This window comes from Geotrypetes seraphini, chromosome 3, assembly GCF_902459505.1.
Source record: "Geotrypetes seraphini chromosome 3, aGeoSer1.1, whole genome shotgun sequence".
In the NCBI taxonomy this organism is placed as follows: domain Eukaryota; kingdom Metazoa; phylum Chordata; class Amphibia; order Gymnophiona; family Dermophiidae; genus Geotrypetes; species Geotrypetes seraphini.
The window spans coordinates 370,116,162-370,136,251 of NC_047086.1; the positions used below are offsets into that span (position 1 = coordinate 370,116,162).

General features: G+C 40.3%; 1 protein-coding gene across 6 annotated transcripts in view; it reads left to right on the plus strand.

The window, feature by feature from the left end:
• Positions 1 to 20,090, plus strand: part of LYST (lysosomal trafficking regulator) — a 295,950-nt gene that overhangs the window by 240,819 nt on the left and 35,041 nt on the right. For all 6 annotated transcript variants that reach the window (XM_033936373.1, XM_033936368.1, XM_033936370.1 and 3 more), the window contains 5 exons: positions 1,431 to 1,675; positions 9,202 to 9,268; positions 14,022 to 14,178; positions 16,053 to 16,193; positions 17,257 to 17,474. In XM_033936373.1, the coding sequence (XP_033792264.1) occupies positions 1,431 to 1,675; positions 9,202 to 9,268; positions 14,022 to 14,178; positions 16,053 to 16,193; positions 17,257 to 17,474 (828 nt within the window). The remainder of the gene's footprint in view (positions 1 to 1,430; positions 1,676 to 9,201; positions 9,269 to 14,021; positions 14,179 to 16,052; positions 16,194 to 17,256; positions 17,475 to 20,090) is intronic.

Sequence of the window (20,090 nt, forward strand, 5' to 3'; positions counted from 1 at the left end):
GAAGCAAATTCAAATACAGTAAGGAAATACTTAATCTGACCCAAAAGAAAAACAAAACTGAAGCAAAATTTCTTCCCCAAGGCTGTTCCCATCCCATCCCACAATCCCCAATCCAACCCCCCACATTCCCAAATCTCCCAAATAGCATATCCCCTGTGGAATATGCAAGAGGCCAGGGAAGACACTAACGGAACCCCAATCCTTCTAACAAACCAGAACATACTTTACTTAAGTGAAAGCTTCAACACAGAAACATATACTAGAATAGAATCAATGAAGTTCATCCTAGCCAATAACCAATACAGTTACATATTAAGTTCATCAAGGAGGGTCTCCCGGAGAGCTCAGGTGAGTGTTGATGTAGTCGGCTGCTTCAGAGGCCACTGAAAAGGAGTGCCAAGCACCCTCATGTTGAATCTTCAATATAGCTGGGTAGAGAAACAAAAATCGCTGTTTAAGTTCCACCAGACGCTTACAGAGAGGATAAAATTCCTTTCGCTTGTCAGTAAGGGCCGTTGAGTAATCCTGGCTAATACGAATAGCTGATCCTCGCATCATCAAGGTATCTTTCTTAGCCCGGTATTGGCGCAATATTGCCGCTTTATGTCTGTAGTTCAGGAACTTAGCTATCACCACTCGTGGTCTAGCATCCTGAGAAGGCCTTGCTCCCAAGCGATGGGCCCTTTCCAAACATAGAGAGCTGGACTCCATAGCCTCCGGGAATTCCATTTCCAGCCAGCCTTCCAACTCCGCAGGCAATCTCGCGTCAGGGATCAGTTCTGGGACACCCAGAAAGCGTAAGTTACTGCGTCGTAACCTATTTTCCAGGTCATCAATTTTTTCAGCCTGCCGATGCACTGTTTCTTGTAGTGCAGCAATATCCATTTCATGTGAATTTATATTATCCTCCGCTGCTGACACCTGTTGCTCTAGATCTGTTGTGCGGGCCGCTGTATCTGTTAACAGTTGTTCCAGGCGGGTCATTTTGTTAGCCAATGCCTCTAGCTGCGGACCCAGCACCTGAGCCACCGCCGTCTTTATTTCAGTCAGGGCTGTGTCCGAAAACTCCGACACCGCCGTCCCCGATGCGGCCGCCATTTTGGCCGCGCCCGAGATTGATTTTTGTTTTCCTGCGCGCACTGTTTTTGATCGCGCTGTCTCCTGCGACCGGGTCAAATATTGTTCCATAGATACCCGATGTTGGGCATTTCAAGGAGACCCAGCCAGGATGAGGAATTCGCTTGCTGAAGTGTAGTTTAGTGGATTGGGGCCCGGAGCCGATGTAAGACACGTCTTCAGCGGCTCATAGCGTCACGTGACCCCCTAAAATCACCTTTTAATAAACAGACCCGATTATCTTGGACCTATTAGAAATGTTTATATATGTTCTTGCCTGTGAATACAACAGAGATGGTTTGTTTGTTTTTAAGGTCCGTGATAATGTGTATCACAATATCCTGACAAACAATCTTCCAAATCTTTTGGAGTATGGGAACATTACGGCTCTCACTCAGCTGTGGTGCACAGGACAAATCACTAATTTTGAATACCTGACTCACCTAAACAAACATGCTGGACGCTCTTTCAACGATCTTATGCAGTATCCTGTATTTCCATTCATTCTCGCTGATTACACCAGTGAAACACTTGATCTAAATGATCCATCAATTTACAGGTAACTTAAAAGTGAATTATTTCTAAAAATTATTGTTCATACATTCTGCTATCAGAAAAGAGAGTCTGTTTTAATTCTTAATTAAGTTTGCCAGAAATTTGTGACTTTATTTTTATAATCTAGATACCCCTCCACCTTTAGAATCCAGTTGACTTTTTCCTAGTGTTTGTACTCTAAGGCGATGTTGCACAAGCTACTGTCATCAGTTTTGGCAACAAGGGTCAACAGAATAGTAATAGGTATAACACAAGTAAGGACCTAAATAGATTGTGGTTATCATGTCGGTCCAAAATAATTTGTAGAAATAAGTGTCAATAAACGTCTGAATCCTCTACTTTTAGAAAATACTTATTACAGGCAAGCAGTTTTATTTTAGCAAAAGCTTGCTTTTACATTTGTCTCTGTAGTCCTGCTCTTTTAATTTAATGTTTTATTCATTTAATGGTGGATGACATTTGCAGTTCAGTTCACCAGTACAGTATCATCTTTTGTCCCTTAAATATTCTAGTAACATTAAAACGTAGGAACATTTTGCCGAGAAATACAGTAGGAAGAATTTGAAGACTGTAATTCTGTTACATAAACACAGGAGTCTGTATGTTAGGTGATTAATCCATACTCACAAACTGATCAACGATGTCAATCTTTCAGCTCCTCCTCCTTCACCAGTGGAGTATAGTGCCCTCTCCAGGTTTTCCTTCTGCAAGTGAACTGAGGTGGGTTCTGATCTGCTCTGTTTGGTTATTATTATTTTCAGGTATTTTTCTTCTGTTTCGTGAGGCTTCAGTGGTAAGAGGACCACTTATTTGGGAGTGAATGCAGACTCCGCATTGGTGGGCTGCAGCTCACAGGGCAACACCCAGGTATACCTGATGAGCCAGCCTGGTTTCTTTGAGGCTCAGAGTTTGTTCCCCTGAGAGTCAGCTCATCTTCTGATTTACTAGAGGCTTGACCAAATAAATCATGAAGCAACCTAACAATGCTTTAATTATATTTTTGTCTATGAGGACCTTCAGATATGTTTCAATAAATATATGATCCTTTCATCAAAATTTTGGATCAATACTAATGCATCATAAGTTCTCTATTTTTTATCAAATATATCATCCAACTGTGTGTTTCAATTTTCTAGTTAATTCTTACTAAAGAAACATCATCAAAGGACAGAGTAGAAAAAAATCAATCAAATATCAAAACAAAGTCTGGGGGATGACGGGGAACACTCACATACAATACTGGTAGAAATCAAAATCAGGTGGAGAAAAAGGCCTCAGTTAAAGTCAATCAATGACTGGGAAGTGCTCCTGTTGTATTAAACATAAAGCAGATAACATAAGAACATAAGCAATGCCTCCGCTGGGTCAGACCTGAGGTCCATCGTGCCCAGCAGTCCGCTCACGTGGCGGCCTAACAGGTCCAGGACCTGTGCAGTAATTTATACCCTTCTATCCCCTTTTCCAGCAGGAAATTGTCCATTCCTTTCTTAAACCCCAGTACCGTACTCTGCCCTATTACATCCTCTGGAAGCGCATTCCAGGTGTCCACCACACTTTGGGTAAAGAAGAACTTCCTAGCATTCGTTTTGAATCTGTCCCCTTTCAACTTTTCCAAATGCCCTCTTGTTCTTTTATGTTTTGAAAGTTTGAAGAATCTGTCCCTCTCCACTCTCTCTATGCCCTTCATGATCTTGTAAGTCTCTATCATATCCCCTCTAAGTCTCCTCTTCTCCAGGGAAAAGAGACCCAGTTTCTCCAATCTCTCAGCATATGAAAGGTTTTCCATCCCTTTTATCAGACTTGTCGCTCTCCTCTGAACCCTCTCGAGTAACGCCATATCCTTCTTAAGGTACGGCGACCAATATTGGACGCAGTATTCCAGATGCGGGCGCGCCATCGTCCGATTCAATGGCAAGATAATGTCTTTCGTTCTGGTTGTAATACCCTTCTTGATTATACCTAGCATTCTATTCGCTCTCTTAGCGGCCGCTGCGCACTGTGCAGTTGGCATCATTGTCATGTCCACCATTACCCCCATAACTATTATGGACCATAAAAAACTCCACCTGCAATACTTTCTTGTTTTATATTGTGTTGAGTTCCACCTCGCCAACCACAGGAAATGTAGAGACAAATTCAGATAAGAGTCAGCAGCATAGAAAACACACAGAAAAAAACTTTTAACAAAAGTAAACTGCCACTTATCCTAGGGCTCCTTTTACTAAGCTGCGCTAGCGGTTTTAGCGCACGCTAGATGCTAATGCCACCATTGAGCTGGCGCTAGTTTTTGGTGTGTAGCGCCGGGTTACTGCACGCGGCAATGTAGCGTGCGCTAAAAACGCTAGCGTACCTTAGTAAAAGGAACTCTTAGTGCTTCTTCAATCTGGCTGCCAAAAATGAGGACCTCTCTTCAAATCCCAACGGGAGAACCCCGTTTCATCACAAGCATCTTCAGGGGAAAGAATTTGTTAATGCTCAGGTCTCAAATGCGCTGCATACAGCAGAAAAGTGGCAAAAACATCAAGACGCTTTTTCTAGGAAGAGTGAGGCTAGAGAACATATTGATGTAAAAAAATGACATCATTAATTGGAGAAATATCCATTCACAAAATTGCTAGCAATTCCCACACACGAAAATATTCTCCATAGCAAAAAAAACAAAAAAGGCACGTAAACAAAATTAGCAGAACTGCATTCACTCACAGAAATGCTCGCCATTCAAGGACAGTATTTAAACTAGAGAATGACACGGGGGAAAAAATTTGTCCCCGTCTCCCGCGACCACTGTCCCCGCCCCGTCCCTGCAGCATCCATACAAGCCTCAGTACTGCAATATTTAGCTTATTCCTTCCTTATAAATCAAAGTTCTGGCTACTGAACTAGAGAAAGGGATGTTCAGCTGGCAGGGCTTTGTTTATAAATTTTTATAAACACAACTAATATACTACCTTATCCTAAAGCAAAAAAGAAATAAATAAATATAATTTTTTTTTTCTAGCTTTGTTGTCTGCCTCTTCCTTCACCCCCCCCCCCAATTGGTCTGGCACCCATCTTCTTCCCTCCGCTTCCCCATATTCTGGCATCTCTCTCTTCTTCCCTTTCAGTGTCTTCTCCCCACTCTGTCTTCCCCATGTCCTTTCAGCGTCTGTTCCTCTTCACCCCCCTTCAGCATCTGTTCATTTCCTCCACCACCCTTTCCTCTCTCGCCACCTCACCACCTTTCGGCACCCCTCGTGCGGCCACCTCCCTCCTTCCTACCTACCCGAATCTATCTATCTCCCTCCCTCCCCTTTACCTTCGCAGCGCGTTTTGAGTAACTTCTTCAAAGCCGTCGGAGCCTGCAAACAGTAACGTGCATGTGTGGGCAGAAGTTGCGTTGGAGGAGAAGCTTCCGCCCACACATGCACGCTACTGCTTGCAGGCTCCGACAGCTTTGTGAAGAAGTTACTCAAAATGCACCACGAAGGTAAGGGGGAGGAAGGGAGATAGATAGATAGATAGATTCGGTAGGTAGGAAGGAGGGAGGGGGCCACGTGCGATTGGTGACTGTGCGCGTTCCTTCCCTTAACTGCAGGGACAAGGCCATTCACCGCTCCACGGGGCGGTGGATGGCCTTGTACCCGTACCTGCAGTGAGTGCTTTATCCCCCTCATTGTTTCAGCGGGTTACCCGTGGCTACCTGCGACTAGCCACGGTAACAGCCACCGTGTCATTCTCTAATTTAAACCTTTCAGGGCAATAGTGTTAAGAGTGAAAATTAAATGTTGTTCTCTTTGATGCAATTTCTTCATTATATTGCCTCTATGCTGATGCTTTGAAGTTGTTCAATTACAAAGCATCTGAATTCTGAAAACAAGTGACCAGTAGACTCGCAATGCTCCACTAGCGGAGCAGTGAGCTTATGAGCAGAAACACACTGTCTATGTTCTATAAGTCTTGTTCTCAATTGACAAGATTCTGACCAATGCACATTAGCCCACATGGGCAGATCAAAGCATAGATGACGTACGTAGACGTACAGGAAGTGGAAGCTCTAAGAGGTATAATGCGATCATTAGGAGCTTTAAACTCATTGATCTGTATTATAAGTCCACAGCAAGTATGACCTCCTACTGTATTAACCCTAGTTCCCCACCCATCCCGGTAACAACAGGACATAAAATATCAGGAAAATTGAAGTTCCTTCTAAAGGAGAACAAAAAGGAATATCATCAAGCACATGTAAAGTTGACAAAATATGCATATGCTTTTTAAAAATCTTTACATCAGAAGCATGCATATTGTATTTCAAGACACAAGCTACCACTTCAGAATTAGTAGGTGTGGTCTTGTATTGTAGAAGTTGTTCTCTATAGTTAAACCAGGCTCTCTTTTTAGCCCCTTTCAGAACATTTTCAGGATATCCTCTAGCAGCCAGATTATTAACCAGATCAGTAGATTGTTCTTTATATAGTGTATCAGAGGAGCAAATTCTCCGATATCTCAAGGGTTGAGAGAAAAGGATACTCTTCTTAGAGTGGATAGGATGCATGCTTGTAAAATGAAGCAGAGTGTTAGGGTCAGTCTCTTTTTTTAAACACTGTAGTGACAAAACCATATAAAAATTCTCTTCAAAAAGAAAATAATTGTTGGACATAGCAAGAGATGTCAGAGCAGTAAGAAACTCAGGGAGTATCTAGTGTGTCTCTAGTGCATCAAGCTACCACTTCATATGGAGCTTCTCAGTCAAGGACCAATTCCCATAGAGAACCCAGAATGCTTTGGTCTTATAGCATGGCTCTTGAGTGTACGGCTTTAACCCGTAAGGGTTATTCGGAGTTAGTCATTTCAACTCTTCGTGCAAAAAAGCCATCGACATTTGAGGCTTACGCTAAGGCCTGGAAGGCCTTTCCAGCTCTGGTACTCCAAATATCAGGTAAAACCTTTCAAGGCACCAATTCCTGTGATCCTGACATTTCTGCAAAGCAGACTAGAAAGATGCCTAGCGGTGGTGTCTCTCGAAGTCCAGGTGACAGACCTTTCATGTTTCCGAGCTCAAGTGGGAAAGCTATTGCTGGCATTTCATCAAGAAATGACCCATTTTTTGAAGGGGGCACACAAGTTTTGGCGTCAGTTGTGCCAGCCTTTTCCATCCTAGAATCTTAATATCATCTTGAAAGGCCTTTCTAAGCCTCCATATGAGCCTCTCCAAGAGGTGTCCCTTCTGGATTTCATGCCAAAGACGGTATTTCTGGTGACAATAGTCTCAGCAAGTCAGATCTCAGAATTGCATGCTCTTTCCTGTAGAGAGTCCTTCCTCAGGATAACAGAGGCTGGAGTTTCACTGCGTACAGTACCTTCTTTTCTACCAAAGGTTGTGTCAGATTTTCATGTTAACCAAGAGGTTCGTTTGCCCCCTTTTCATCCTATAGGTTCAACTATGCAAGATAAGATATTGCAGTGGCTGGATTTGCAAAGAGTTATTCCACCTCCTGAAAAGGACCAGTGATTCTCGACTTTCTGCCCATCATTTTGTTCTAACCAGTCAGTCAAGATAAGACAGATCAGCTTCCAAGGCTGCTTTCACCAGATGGATTTGCATGGCAGTTTTGTTGATGTACATTGGCTGTGGCAGATGGCCACCTATTTCTCTCAAAGCTCATTTGATCAGAAGTGTGGCATCTTCATGGTTGGAATCCCAGGCAGTTCCACCCCAAGAGATCTTTAGTGCAGCTATGTAGTCTACTCTACATACCTTTACAAGGTTCTACAGAGTGGATGTGGTGGTTCGCAGTTTTGTGGACAGGCTCATCTGTCCCACTCTAGACGTCTGACACTGCTTTGGAACGTCACCTAACATAGACTCCTGTGTTTATGTAACAGAGTGAAATATTAGATTCTTACCTGTACGACCTGCCCTGTGGGTTTTGCAGTTTGCCTGCATTCTGCCTTGGACAACTCTACATATACTCTGGAAATGGAGTTCTTCTCCTGTCAGTTGGATGAACATGTATGAATAAATTACTAATAAAGTACTGAGTTTGTTGAGCTTTGGAGTTTGTGTTTGTGCAAGTGCAGACAGCAGGTTGGTTTATTGATATATCTATGTTGAAAGTTCATACTTATTGTTCTTTTTCATGAGTTTCAGAGCAGAACAGAAATGCATGTTATCTCTGGGAAAGTTCCCCGTGTCTTTCCTTCTCTTTTCTTCTGTTACAGTGGAGATCAATTGCTTTGGTACAAACTGAAGAGGGCAATATACTCCACTGGTGAAGAGGAGGACCTGAAAGATGTGATTTACATCATTCTGCAACAGTTCACAAGCATGGATTGATCACCTAATGTACAGACTCCTGTGTATATTAACAGAAAGAAGATTATCCAGGTAAGAACCTAATCTTTAATTGTAAAAGATGAGTATCTGGGAATAGATAGTATGTAAGCCCTTGTTTTAGAAGTATTTATGTGTGTAATTAGCAGCATTTATATGTATAGATCAGAGGTTCCCAACCCTCTCTTGGAGGACCACCAGCCCAGTTAGGTTTTCAGGATAGCCCTCATGAATATGCATGAGAGAGATCTGCATATAATGGAGTTGCCAGGCATGCAAATCTGCTCCATGCATATTCATTAGGACTATCCTGAAAACCCGACTGGCCTAGTGGTCCTCCAGGACAGGGTTGGGAACCACTGGTATAGATAATAGCGACTTTATAGAGCCATCATGCATATAGCTCTAGTCTTCTAAGGGGAATAGTGGGGACATGGTTTGAGCAGTCCTCAAAAATAAATGTGTTGCTTCTCATTTTAGAATGAGAAAACAAACATGCCTATTTGAAATTATTTCCATGCCCCTTTTTAACGAGCCCTGAAGCATGCATAAGCACGAATAAAGGGGCAGGTGCAAACAACATTGATCCTCCCCCCACTGAAGCCCATACCAAGAACAAGGTGCACCTCTGAGCCCACCTCTCACATCTGCCAGGAGTTTCCTGCCTGCCACTTATTTGGCAGCTGCACCCCCTAGCATTAGTACTACCAGGCTGCTGCTAGGGGTGACTGGCATCTCTTTGAACACTGGTGCTCATAGTTCAGGAGCATTCAAGAGTCACTTCTACTTTCTCCACTAGACATGAGTGAAACCCCTGGTAAGTGCCAAGGGTAGGATTGGTGGGGAGGGGATTAGGGGGTTCTGAGAGCAGAGATTTTCAAAAACTGCAGCAACAAATGAGCAGTACAATTTTATTATCATGTACAGTTTTTTTTAAATCACTGCTTTCTTTGGACATATTGTCATATTCCATTTTATTTATTGATTATATATAACATCCATCTGAAATTCTATATTTGTCAATGTCCTTTTAGATATTTGATAAAATGTTCCACCTTCATCAGAGCCTTTTGTAAAATAAAAAGGAAACCTAAGCATGCCCTGACCTCTACATTTGAATTCTCACCCCAATACATTATCTAAAGTATACCGTTATTATAATGTATTTTCAGATTTTTAAAAATATGTATTGTTAAGGTTTTTAAAATTAACCATTACAGAAATCTAGCAAAGCCCATAGCTGTACAGTCAAAAGAAAAGGAAGATCGTTACGTTGACAACTACAAGGTAAATTGATAAAATTTTGTTTTTCTCAACTCATATTTTTGTATTCTTTTCAAATTGTATGGCAAAGAGGTGATTTTATAAGTGACGAGTATGTAAAACGTTTTATACACTTAAGCAGGCTCTTAAAAAGCTGTGTGTAGATCATGCATGTAAAAATAGGTGATCAGAAAAAAAACTTTAATATATCAGAGTGAGTAGGATTGGCATTGTATGTTTCATGTAAAATCCACACACAAAATCATAGATCATCACCAACATGGTATACTGGTGCATTGTTACACCAAAGTGCTTGTGAGATTAAGGCTTTGTTTCTTTGTACAGAGTGCTGTTGATTCAGCAAATTGAAGATTTTGTATATCAACATTAACTACTGGTTTGATGCAGACTTATTGAGCCAAAACAAAGTCCATTTCGAGTTGTAGTCAGATTGGATCTGGGGAGGAGGGATAGATAGAAAAAGTTAGAGAGACAAATTTCAAGTTTTATTAAAATTTAATATGATCGCCTATCAAATTTCTAGGCGATGAACAGTTAAAAGCGTTTTAAAATAAAACAAATTATATATAACTTTATTTACAAATTGACAAATTGAAACAATTATGATAGGATAGTAGAACATTAAAGGTAAGCACAATAGGTTAGGAAAAAATTGGAAACTCTTTATAAGAATTGTAGGTGGGTGGTGATGGGGAGAAGGGTAGAATTGATTGGCTGAATATATTTGAACATAAGAATTGAGGCTGCTGGGTCATACCAGTGGTCCATCCTGCGCAGCAGTCCGCTCACGCGGCGGCCCCTAGGTCAAGACCAGTGCTCCCAAATGAGTCCATTCTCACCAGTTTAGCATGAACTTGTCCAACTTTGGCTTGAAAACCTGGAGGGTGTTTTCCCCTATAATAGCCTCCAGAAGAGCATTCCAGTTTTCTACCACTTTCTGGGTAAAGAACTTCCCCTCTTGTTCTCTCTACCTTGGAGAGGGTGAACAACTTGTCTCTATCTACTAAGTCTATTCCCTTCAGTATTTTGAATGTTTCGATCATGTCCCTTCGCAGTCTCCTCTTTTCAATGGGGAAGAGGCCCAGCTTTTCCAATCTCTCACTGTACGACAACTCCTCCATCCCCTTAACCATTTAGTCGCTCTTCTCTGGACCCTATCGAGTAGTACCATGTCCTTCTTCATATACGGCGACCAGTGCTGGACGCAGTATTCCAGGTGGGGGCGTACCATGGCCTGGTGCAGCGGCATGATAACCTTCTCTGATCTGTTCGTGATCCCCTTCTTGATCATTCCTAGCATTCTGTTCGCTCTATTTGAATTGTAGGGCTACAAAGGAGTATGGATAGAGCTAAGTAATTTATTCATGAAAATAGAAAGATGAAAGTTATTGTCTAAGCTTATTATAATTGATTTTGTCTTGCTGTACCTAGCTATGTTTTTGATGCTGCTCTGGCAATAAACTGTTTAAATCTGGGAGCCTAGTGATGGAAATCATTGCTAAGGGGCTCATAATCGAAAGAGAAAAATGTCCCAAAACCAGCCTAAGTCGTTTCTCATTTTTCAAAAACGTCCAAGTGCCAATAATAAAAACGAGTTTTGAACGTATTTCTAAATGACCTAGGCCTTCATAGTGCCGCTGAATGACCAAAGCTAAACGGGGCATTTCGGGAGGAGTGTCGAGGGCGGGAGTTGGGCAGGACATGGGACGGCTTAGACTTAGTTGTACAGCATGTATAACCGAAAGTTTTACAACAGAGCTTAGACGGAACTTGGACGTTGTGATTTGGACCATGTAAGACCATCACCACCTGGCCGCCTGGCATAGGATAGCCTAGTTGTCCAGCACAGAGGCAGCTTAAGTCATCTTGGGGGTGGGTTAGGGACCCATAGAGAGGAGGACCCATGCCCATAAGCCCCTGTAATCACTGCATTGATACTTAAACATGTGCACTGCCCTATACATCCCCCAAACCCTTTTTTACTGGCATATAAGTGGCTCCTGCAGCCATAAGGGCTATTGGGGTGATACATAAGTGGGTCTAGGGGATTCTGGAGGTGGTTTGGGGGGTTCACCATGACCTATAAGGGAGCTGTAGTGAGGAGAAGAAATGACACTCTTTGTGAAGTTCACAGCAGTGCCCTGTAAGGTACCCCACTATTTAGGTGGCATGTCTGGGTGTGCAGTCCATCACTTTGCAGACCCCTCCCATGTCCAACAGGGCTTGTTCTAGGCATTTTGGACTTGGATGGAAAGTTGAACGAAAATGTGGTATAAAGATGGACGATTTAGCGGCTTGAACGATCAGATTCGCAGGACATATATAATTAGACAATTTTCAAAACTAAAAAAAAGTTGGATGTATTTTTCGAAAATGTGTCTTAAGCTGTTTTTACTTTGGACGACTTGCGAGATGGACGTAAACGGACTTAAATGTCCCTTTCGATTATGCCCCTCCAAGCTTCTAACATTTCCTCTCCCTAAATCCGCTCCAGTTGTCACCCACTTTTTCGGATCCTAAATTTAGGAATCTAGTAAAACTAAAAGCAGACATTTAGGAACTCGGCCCTTAAAAAGTTTTAAAGAGTCTAATTTAAGAGCCTAACTCTGTCAGGAGCCTAAACCCTTTAATTAACAGCTTTAGTGCTTCTCCTAATTCATCTGTTCTTTAAGGACTGCAAATAATTTTGTTTCTCAGAATGTTTTAAATAAATATTTGTCAGATATATTTCCATTCATCTGGCCTGAGAAACCAATTAATCTACATTTGACTTCCTTGAAAAATGGGCCAGGTTGTGGCCCTTATAGACTTGCATATCCCTATTCTAAATAAATATCATTGACTTTCATCCCCTCCATAAGTTGTTTACAGTTCAAACTTTTATTAAACATTATAAGTAATCAACATAGCTTAAACAGTACATAATCTGCGAGCTTTGGACGGAGACTCCAGTAGATAGAACCTAAGCACACTACCGGGCAGAGCTCTGGGTTTCTGGCCCAGAAATATCTAACAAAAAGGACAATTTAAATGAAATGATTAATTTATAGAGTGTGTATGGTTGGGCAGACTGGATGGACCATTCGGGTCTTTATCTGCCATCATTTACTATGTTAACAATACAAAGTAGAAAGCTACATCTTAATGAACAAAATTGTTTGAATATTTATTTTCTGGCACCTCCCCCCCCCTAAAAAAAACCCCCTTCAACCCTATGTTGATAGACATGAGAATTTAATTTCAGGTTCAAAAATAGGAATAAAATATAACAGCATAGTATTACCAAAATACTATATAATGAATGTGCAGGGGGCTTTGACTCTAATAGCCCCCTAACACCAAGAAAAGAACACAAGTCAAAATCTGCCTAAACCACATATCCTTAGTTTATGTTTATTAAAAACTTTATATACTGCCTTTTCTGAGGAAATAGCTCAAGGCAATGTACAATAAAACAAACATATAATCCTCTCCTCCAGTCCCAAAGACCCCCCCCCAAAAAAAGGGTAGTACACATAAAGAAACAGTATTCATAATCATAAGTCATTAATGACCAGGCTACGAGCAAGTGGAGAAAGTGCTTGTATATAGGGTTCTCACATGGACTAAGATTGTGAGAATGTATGGAATTAAGTCTTGTAATCAGCCCATTAACCTCACAGTATACTGCTTACTTTATATTCATTGTTGCAACTCCAAAATATAATATAAACTTCTTGATTTAAGTCACTTTGAACCTAGATACGCATAGGGCAACCCAGAAATTGACAATTAGATCAGATATTCCATAAAATTAAAATCGTTATCTAAATCTAAGGGAAAATTCCATTGTTTATCTTCTCTTGTATTCCCATCTGTTCTCAATACCACCCATACCTGGTCATGATCAGAGACCTCTGTAGGTCCTATCATTGTCTCAACAACCTCTGAAAATAGCTGTCTACTAACGCATAATCTATTCTGGAATGAATCTTATGAGCTCGAGATGATAGATGAGTATAATTACAATCCATAGGATGAAGTGTCCTCCATGTTAGACCACAGATCTCAGCTCTCTAATTTGTTCCCCTCGACCCCGAAGAAAGTTTTGGTTGAAACATGCATGTCGGGAGCATGTCGGGAGAGGTGGTGTAGATGATAATCTACTATGAGCTAAGTAGTTATTTCACTCTAAAAAGTTTAAAAGAAAAGTTAGAAGAGTTACAAAAAAGAATGAATAAAAATAAAACCAAAATGGATAAGTTTCAATAAATATTGGACTGATGGAGACCTGAGTAGCCGGGACTTTGAAATGCCTTGTTACATTCTGAAGGTCCATACAAAATTCTCCTACAAAAGTAGCTGCTATTTGGATAGTGGTATACTCAGAGCCTTATGAATTAAGAAGATTCCAGCACTATATATTAGTACTATTTTATATTGTGAGCTCCAAATATCTGTGACATTCAAAGCCTTTTATAACAAAGAAACCCTTTTGATAGGGTCTAGTTATCCATTTGTCTTGTTTTAATGTAGTGTCAGCCACACAATTAAAATCAGCCTCAATAATTTTTGGAAAATTAACATAACCCTGTATTAGGCCTATGAGCCCTCCGTAAGTTAAAAAAAAAAAAAGACTATTGCTGATCCTAATTGTAAGTTTCAGTCAAAAAAAAATTGTATTTGCAATATATGTATATCTGCATATATTACATTTAAGTGCAGTGAGTTATGCAAGCATGTCCTCACTGTTGTGCTTTAACCCTACTATTTTTAGTATTTAGAAGAAGAATATCGCAAAGGTGCCCGAGAGGATGACCCAATGCCACCTGTACAGCCTTATCATTATGGATCGCATTATTCCAACAGTGGAACTGTGCTTCACTTCCTTGTTAGAATGCCTCCCTTTACTAAAATGTTTTTGGCTTATCAAGGTGAGTTTATTTCCTTTCCATTATTTGTGACACGGTAGCAGCGGTGCAGCTTTGAGACCCAAGAGCTGGTGTCCTTCTGAATTGCATTTTTGACTGCAATATAACAGGCTGACTGGTTTGTTTCCAGTCTTAATTTTTTGAACTGATTCTCTGAAAAAGCAAATGGGCGAAACGGGCCCATTAGAGCCAGTGTCAAAACAATAAGATACGTGGCCTGGATAATTGAAATTATTAAATATATTTAATGTAACTATTTAAGAAATTTTAAGTGATTGCCGAATTTGCATAGCTAAGGAAGGAGGAGGAGGACCAATGATTATAGCATGGTTTCATTCAGCTGAACAGCTCTTCCGGCTGTTTTGTAAGTACCAGAAACCTGTCTGATGTCCTATCTCCTTTGCTAGCTATAAGAAGAAAAAAGAAAATTAAGAAGAATAAATAATGATTGATATGACATCAAAATTGAAATTGTTGGAGCAATAGACTGAGAAGAAGTGCTCTTCCTTTAAGAATTGAAAAGATTTTCCTTCTTGTAAATTCCACTTTTACATATAAATTATTTGCCATAAAAAACATTGCCCTGTTTTAGACTTAGGGCTCATTTTACGAAGGCGCGTTAGGGCCTTAACACGCGGATTAGCGCGTGCTAGCCACTACCGCCTCCTCTTGAGCAGGCGGTAGTTTTTCAGCTAGCGCACGCTATAGCGCGCGCTAATCTGGTGTGTGCACTAAAAACGCTAGCACACTTTCGTAAAAGGAGCCTCTAATCTTTACCTTTCTGTACAAGTGAATACTTGATATGTTTATGAAAATATGATAAATAAATAATTTTTTTTAAAAACCCCAATGTGCAGTGATTTTTCCTAAAGCTAACATGTCCCTGTTTGTTGTATGGCAAAATACTGATTATCACAGTTATTATAGCTTTAAATAAACATAAATTTATAATAGTGATGTGCTCAGACCTTAAACCCATTAAATAGTGAAGTCACTACTCAGAGTTCAACACGGGGGACCATCATCGCACTCACTAGTCCCCGACCCTCCCTACGTGAACATATTCAGATACTTGATGGTACTTATCTGAATGGAGAGGTGTCTGTTGTTAGATTTAGTCCTGTTAAATCTCGGTAGTGACTGTGTTCAAACTAGTAAAGTGCCTCTTTAAAATCCTGAGGTGTTTCTTATATATATATCCGCTTCATTTCCCGTCCCCCCGACTCGAGTTTCGTCTTCTTCGTCGGGGAGGGACACTGATACTGGCTCGCTGAGACCAGACTCGTTCAAAATCTGCTGGCCATCTGCAGATTTTGAACGAGTCTGGTCTCAGCGAGCCAGTATCAGTGTCCCTCCCCGACGAAGAAGACGAAACTCGAGTCGGGGGGACGGGAAATGAAGCGGATATATATATAAGAAACACCTCAGGATTTTAAAGAGGCACTTTACTAGTTTGAACACAGTCACTACCGAGATTTAACAGGACTAAATCTAACAACAGACACCTCTCCATTCAGATAAGTACCATCAAGTATCTGAATATGTTCACGTAGGGAGGGTCGGGGACTAGTGAGTGCGATGATGGTCCCCCGTGTTGAACTCTGAGTAGTGACTTCACTATTTAATGGGTTTAAGGTCTGAGCACATCACTATTATAAATTTATGTTTATTTAAAGCTATAATAACTGTGATAATCAGTATTTTGCCAATTAATAGAATCACAGAGTATCATTGTATATTTCCCTATTTTTTCAGTATTGAATAAGGTACCTGTTTGTTGTATGAACATATAAAAATATGCATTGTAAACTGCATCTATAGATTTAAATACCGGCATGTTAACTGCTGATGATACATTGAATTTGATTTCTTCATAGATCAGAGTTTTGACATCCCAGACCGAACCTTTCACTCAATGAATACAACCTGGCGTCTCTCATCATATGAGTCTATGACAGATGTGAAGGAGCTTGTCCCAGAGTTTTTCTATCTTCCAGAGTTCTTAGTAAACAGAGAAGGTATTGTGTGTTATACCATAATAAAGAATAATATCTGGGAATGTATATATTAATGTATGTGTGATAGTCCAGTCCGGGTTTTCCTGTACTCTGTGCACATTCACCCAGACAGTCACACAAGCACTTGAAAAGGTGCAACAAAACTTTTATTCTTTGACATGACCTGAGCTTGTTTCCTTACAGGCTCAGGGATTATAACATAAAGGCTCTCAGTCCTTTCTATATATATACTTCACATATTATTCAGCAAAAAGGGGTTTTGGCTTACCTTTGCCAACACCTTTAACATCCAAGACCTCAATTCATATAACAGGCTTCTCACCCTGCCAGCCTCTCTCTCTCTCTCTCTCATAGTCTCTCTCTGTAAACCTCTTGTCAGCCGTCACCTTGGCACTCTCAAACACTTTCCATTCCCGGGCTCCCTTCTAGCCTACAACTGGGAAAGGTTTCTCTGTGGAGGTTTCTTCTTTGGGACCTCTCCCTCTGGGATCTCACTGATTAACTCCCTGCTAAGGAATTTTATCCTTCTTTGTAGCTGAGTTCCACCCCTCTGATTCACCTGGACTACATCATTCTCCATATATGTATGTGTGTGCGTGTGTGTGTGTGTGTGTATATATATATATATATATATATATATATATATATATATATATATATACACATACATATACATATATATATATACACACATCCCAATGCTACAACACAAAACAGTGTTGTAGTACTGGGGTGTATATGCTCTGCAACTGGGTGGAGCACAGGTTTTTTTTACTGTGTCTCCTTCCAGGTGTAAAAGGAGCCTATGATTGATGGTTTTTAGCCTTTGTGGCTGAGAAATGCCATTCTTCTGTTGCCATGAAGTCTGTCATTTTATATCTGTGATTGGGCTTGAATCATGTAATACTATATTGTATTTGTAACAATTGTTTTTATACTCGTATAATGTTGGAATTAAATTGGTCATTATGGCTTTGTTCATACAATGTTATTTTTGTAGGTATGTTAACAGTAAATGTCAAGTGTGTTGTAATTCATATACCAAACTATTTTATATTTTTAGGTTTTGATTTTGGATTACGTCAAAATGGTGAAAGAGTGAATCATGTTAATCTCCCCCCATGGGCTCGAAATGATTCTCGCCTTTTTATCCTGGTACATCGACAGGCCTTAGAATCTGACCATGTATCTCAGACTATTTGTCATTGGATTGATCTAGTATTTGGACATAAGCAAAAGGGAAGATCTGCTGTTCAAGCTATCAATGTCTTTCATCCATCAGTGAGTACCTTATGTATAATATTTTTATTTTTGCCAATGTGTAGTTGATATAAACTGTACTACTTTTAAAATAAAGAAAATACTGTATTTTTTGCTCCATAAGATGCACCTCACCATAAGATGCACCCCAGATTTAGAGAAGGAAAACAAGAAATAAAACCCATTCTGAACCAAATTGTATACTAATATATACCCCGCACCTTTAAATTCCGTCCCAGCACCCCCCCAATCAATCATTACTTTTACATATCCCCAGCACCTTTAAATTCCGTCCCATCCCCCCTCCAATCAATCATCACTTTTATATACCCCCCGGCACCTTTAAAATCCGTCCCAGCTCCCCCGCAATCAATCATAATTTTACATACCCCCAGCACCTTTAAATTCCATCCCAGCCCTCCGGAGGTACCTTTAAATTGTGGTGGTCAGTGGACGGCTGCCTGCTGATTGTTGGGGCCTGCGGTTTCACAGGCGCGCTAATGCCTGGGCCCACAACACTTCCTAATTGTGCTGGTCACTGGTGCTTCCCTGGACAGCTGCCTGCTGATTACCGGTATGTCAGGACCAGCGGCACACAAGTGCGCTGCTATGTGGGCGTGCACCACTTCTGAATGGCTGGTATATTTGCTTCATAAGATGCACCCTTATTAACACCCACTTTTTTGGGAGAAAAAAGTGTGTCTTATGGAGTGAAAAATATGGTATATTCCAGTTCTCTAGAATATATTAATGGCTGGTTAAATTCCTTGAGAGGCAGCTCATTATGAGAAACATACAGTATCTCCAAAAGTTTTACTTAAACCATTGATATTGTATTATTTCCTTTAAACTTCTTTGCCTGAGCTAGCATGAGCAAGAGCGCTGCCAATAATATATCAAATACATTTTTAAGTAATGCATGTGCTTTTGCTTATTTTCAAGTTCATGCCAGGAATGGATATCGGCACAATCCAGCAATCACAATTTCTTTCAAGCTATGCCTATGACAGCAAAGTCCTAAGAACCAATTTCAAACTGAGCCTAGCCATTATTTTTCCACTTTTCCTTTTATTATTGTTTTGAAGAGTTTAGAGCACATTGAGCTGTTTGTGGTTTTAGTTTGCAGCTCCCAAATGGATTTCTGAACTATTAATAAATAGTCTTAGAAAACTTCCAGATGACTCATGGGGGTAACTTTGTGAAGCATTTTTTTTACTTACAGTAAATGTCTACATAAAATTGCACAGCCACATACGCCTATATCAGTATGCATATAAACAATATTGCACATACTCGTAGGATATTCTTAGAAGCGCAGTTTGGACAGAGTTGCAGTATGCATGTATTTATTAAATACACATATTCGAATGGAGGGTGATTATAGAACAGATTGCCTAGGTTGGGAGACCAAAAGGACACCTATATTGGCTCTAGATAATAAAGATACAGAGGTGCCTATGTTTCCTTATAAAATATTAGGGATGGGCAGCCAGAAAATTTAAAAGTTTTTTTTTCTGTGGGGGTTTTGTTTGTTTATTTCAGAATGAATGTCATCAACATTGCACACTCTGGATAAAGGGAGTACACTTTCCTTAAAGACTGTGAACTTTGTGAAAGAGGGCACACTCTTCTTAAAGAGGGTTCATGCTTTTCCTGATAGTTAGTGCATGCGCACTCATTCATGAGAGTTCACACACACACAATGATTCACGCACGTGCACACTATTGGGAAAGCTTGCGCCCTGTTTGCACATAGTGCACACTCGTTATCAGTGAATGACGTTTCATTATAAATGACACCTAATCCCTATCAAATATTAAACCAAATCCTGCAGAAATTACAGCTTATATTGTACCCAAGTACACTGATGTATTTGGATGTTATTTACTATGAAAAAATTCCAAATTTCTGCTGCTTTTTTGACGGAGGCAGACAAAATCCTATCCCTCCTTGCTTTTTTGATGTAAAACATGGCCACTTGGTTGGTTATCCAAACTAAGACCAAGTAACGTCAGAAAAGGTAAACAAAGAGATGAAGGTCATTGAAAAATGGTCCAGAGTTCCAGATGATTGATTTGCAGGGGGCATTTGGACTTGCATTAGAAGAGCGTTTAAATAGCTCCCTTGCCTGTGATAGAAGCATCTGTTTTCAGGGTAAAATAGTATTACAGTCAACTAAAGGAATACTTCATGTGAAGTTGTTGTTAGATATCCACCATTGTAGCATATATAACTGAAATAAAGGATGCAATATGGTGGATAAAGGTTGAGTATTCTGATTCCACTGGAGCTTGAAATTCCGTTGAAGTTATCTTGGTTTTGGATGAACAAAAGAAACCATATACAGTAAGTCAGTTTGTATATTGTATCAGGATATCCAGCATCAGGCGTGTTGCCTGTCCAACATCAGAAATACCCTCTCTTGTACTTTGCCTAGAATGGCCTCCATAAAAGACAGTCTGTAGGATGTGTTTGACTTCTGGAAATTGATTATGAAGTTGCTTTTTTCTTGAGGATTGATACTAAATATGCTAGAAGCCAGCCCTCAAAGTTGGGGAAAAAAATGGTTGATCTTGTTTGTGAATATATACAGCTGCATCTACAAGGCATTTGGTAAAAGCTCTAGAGCTGATGCA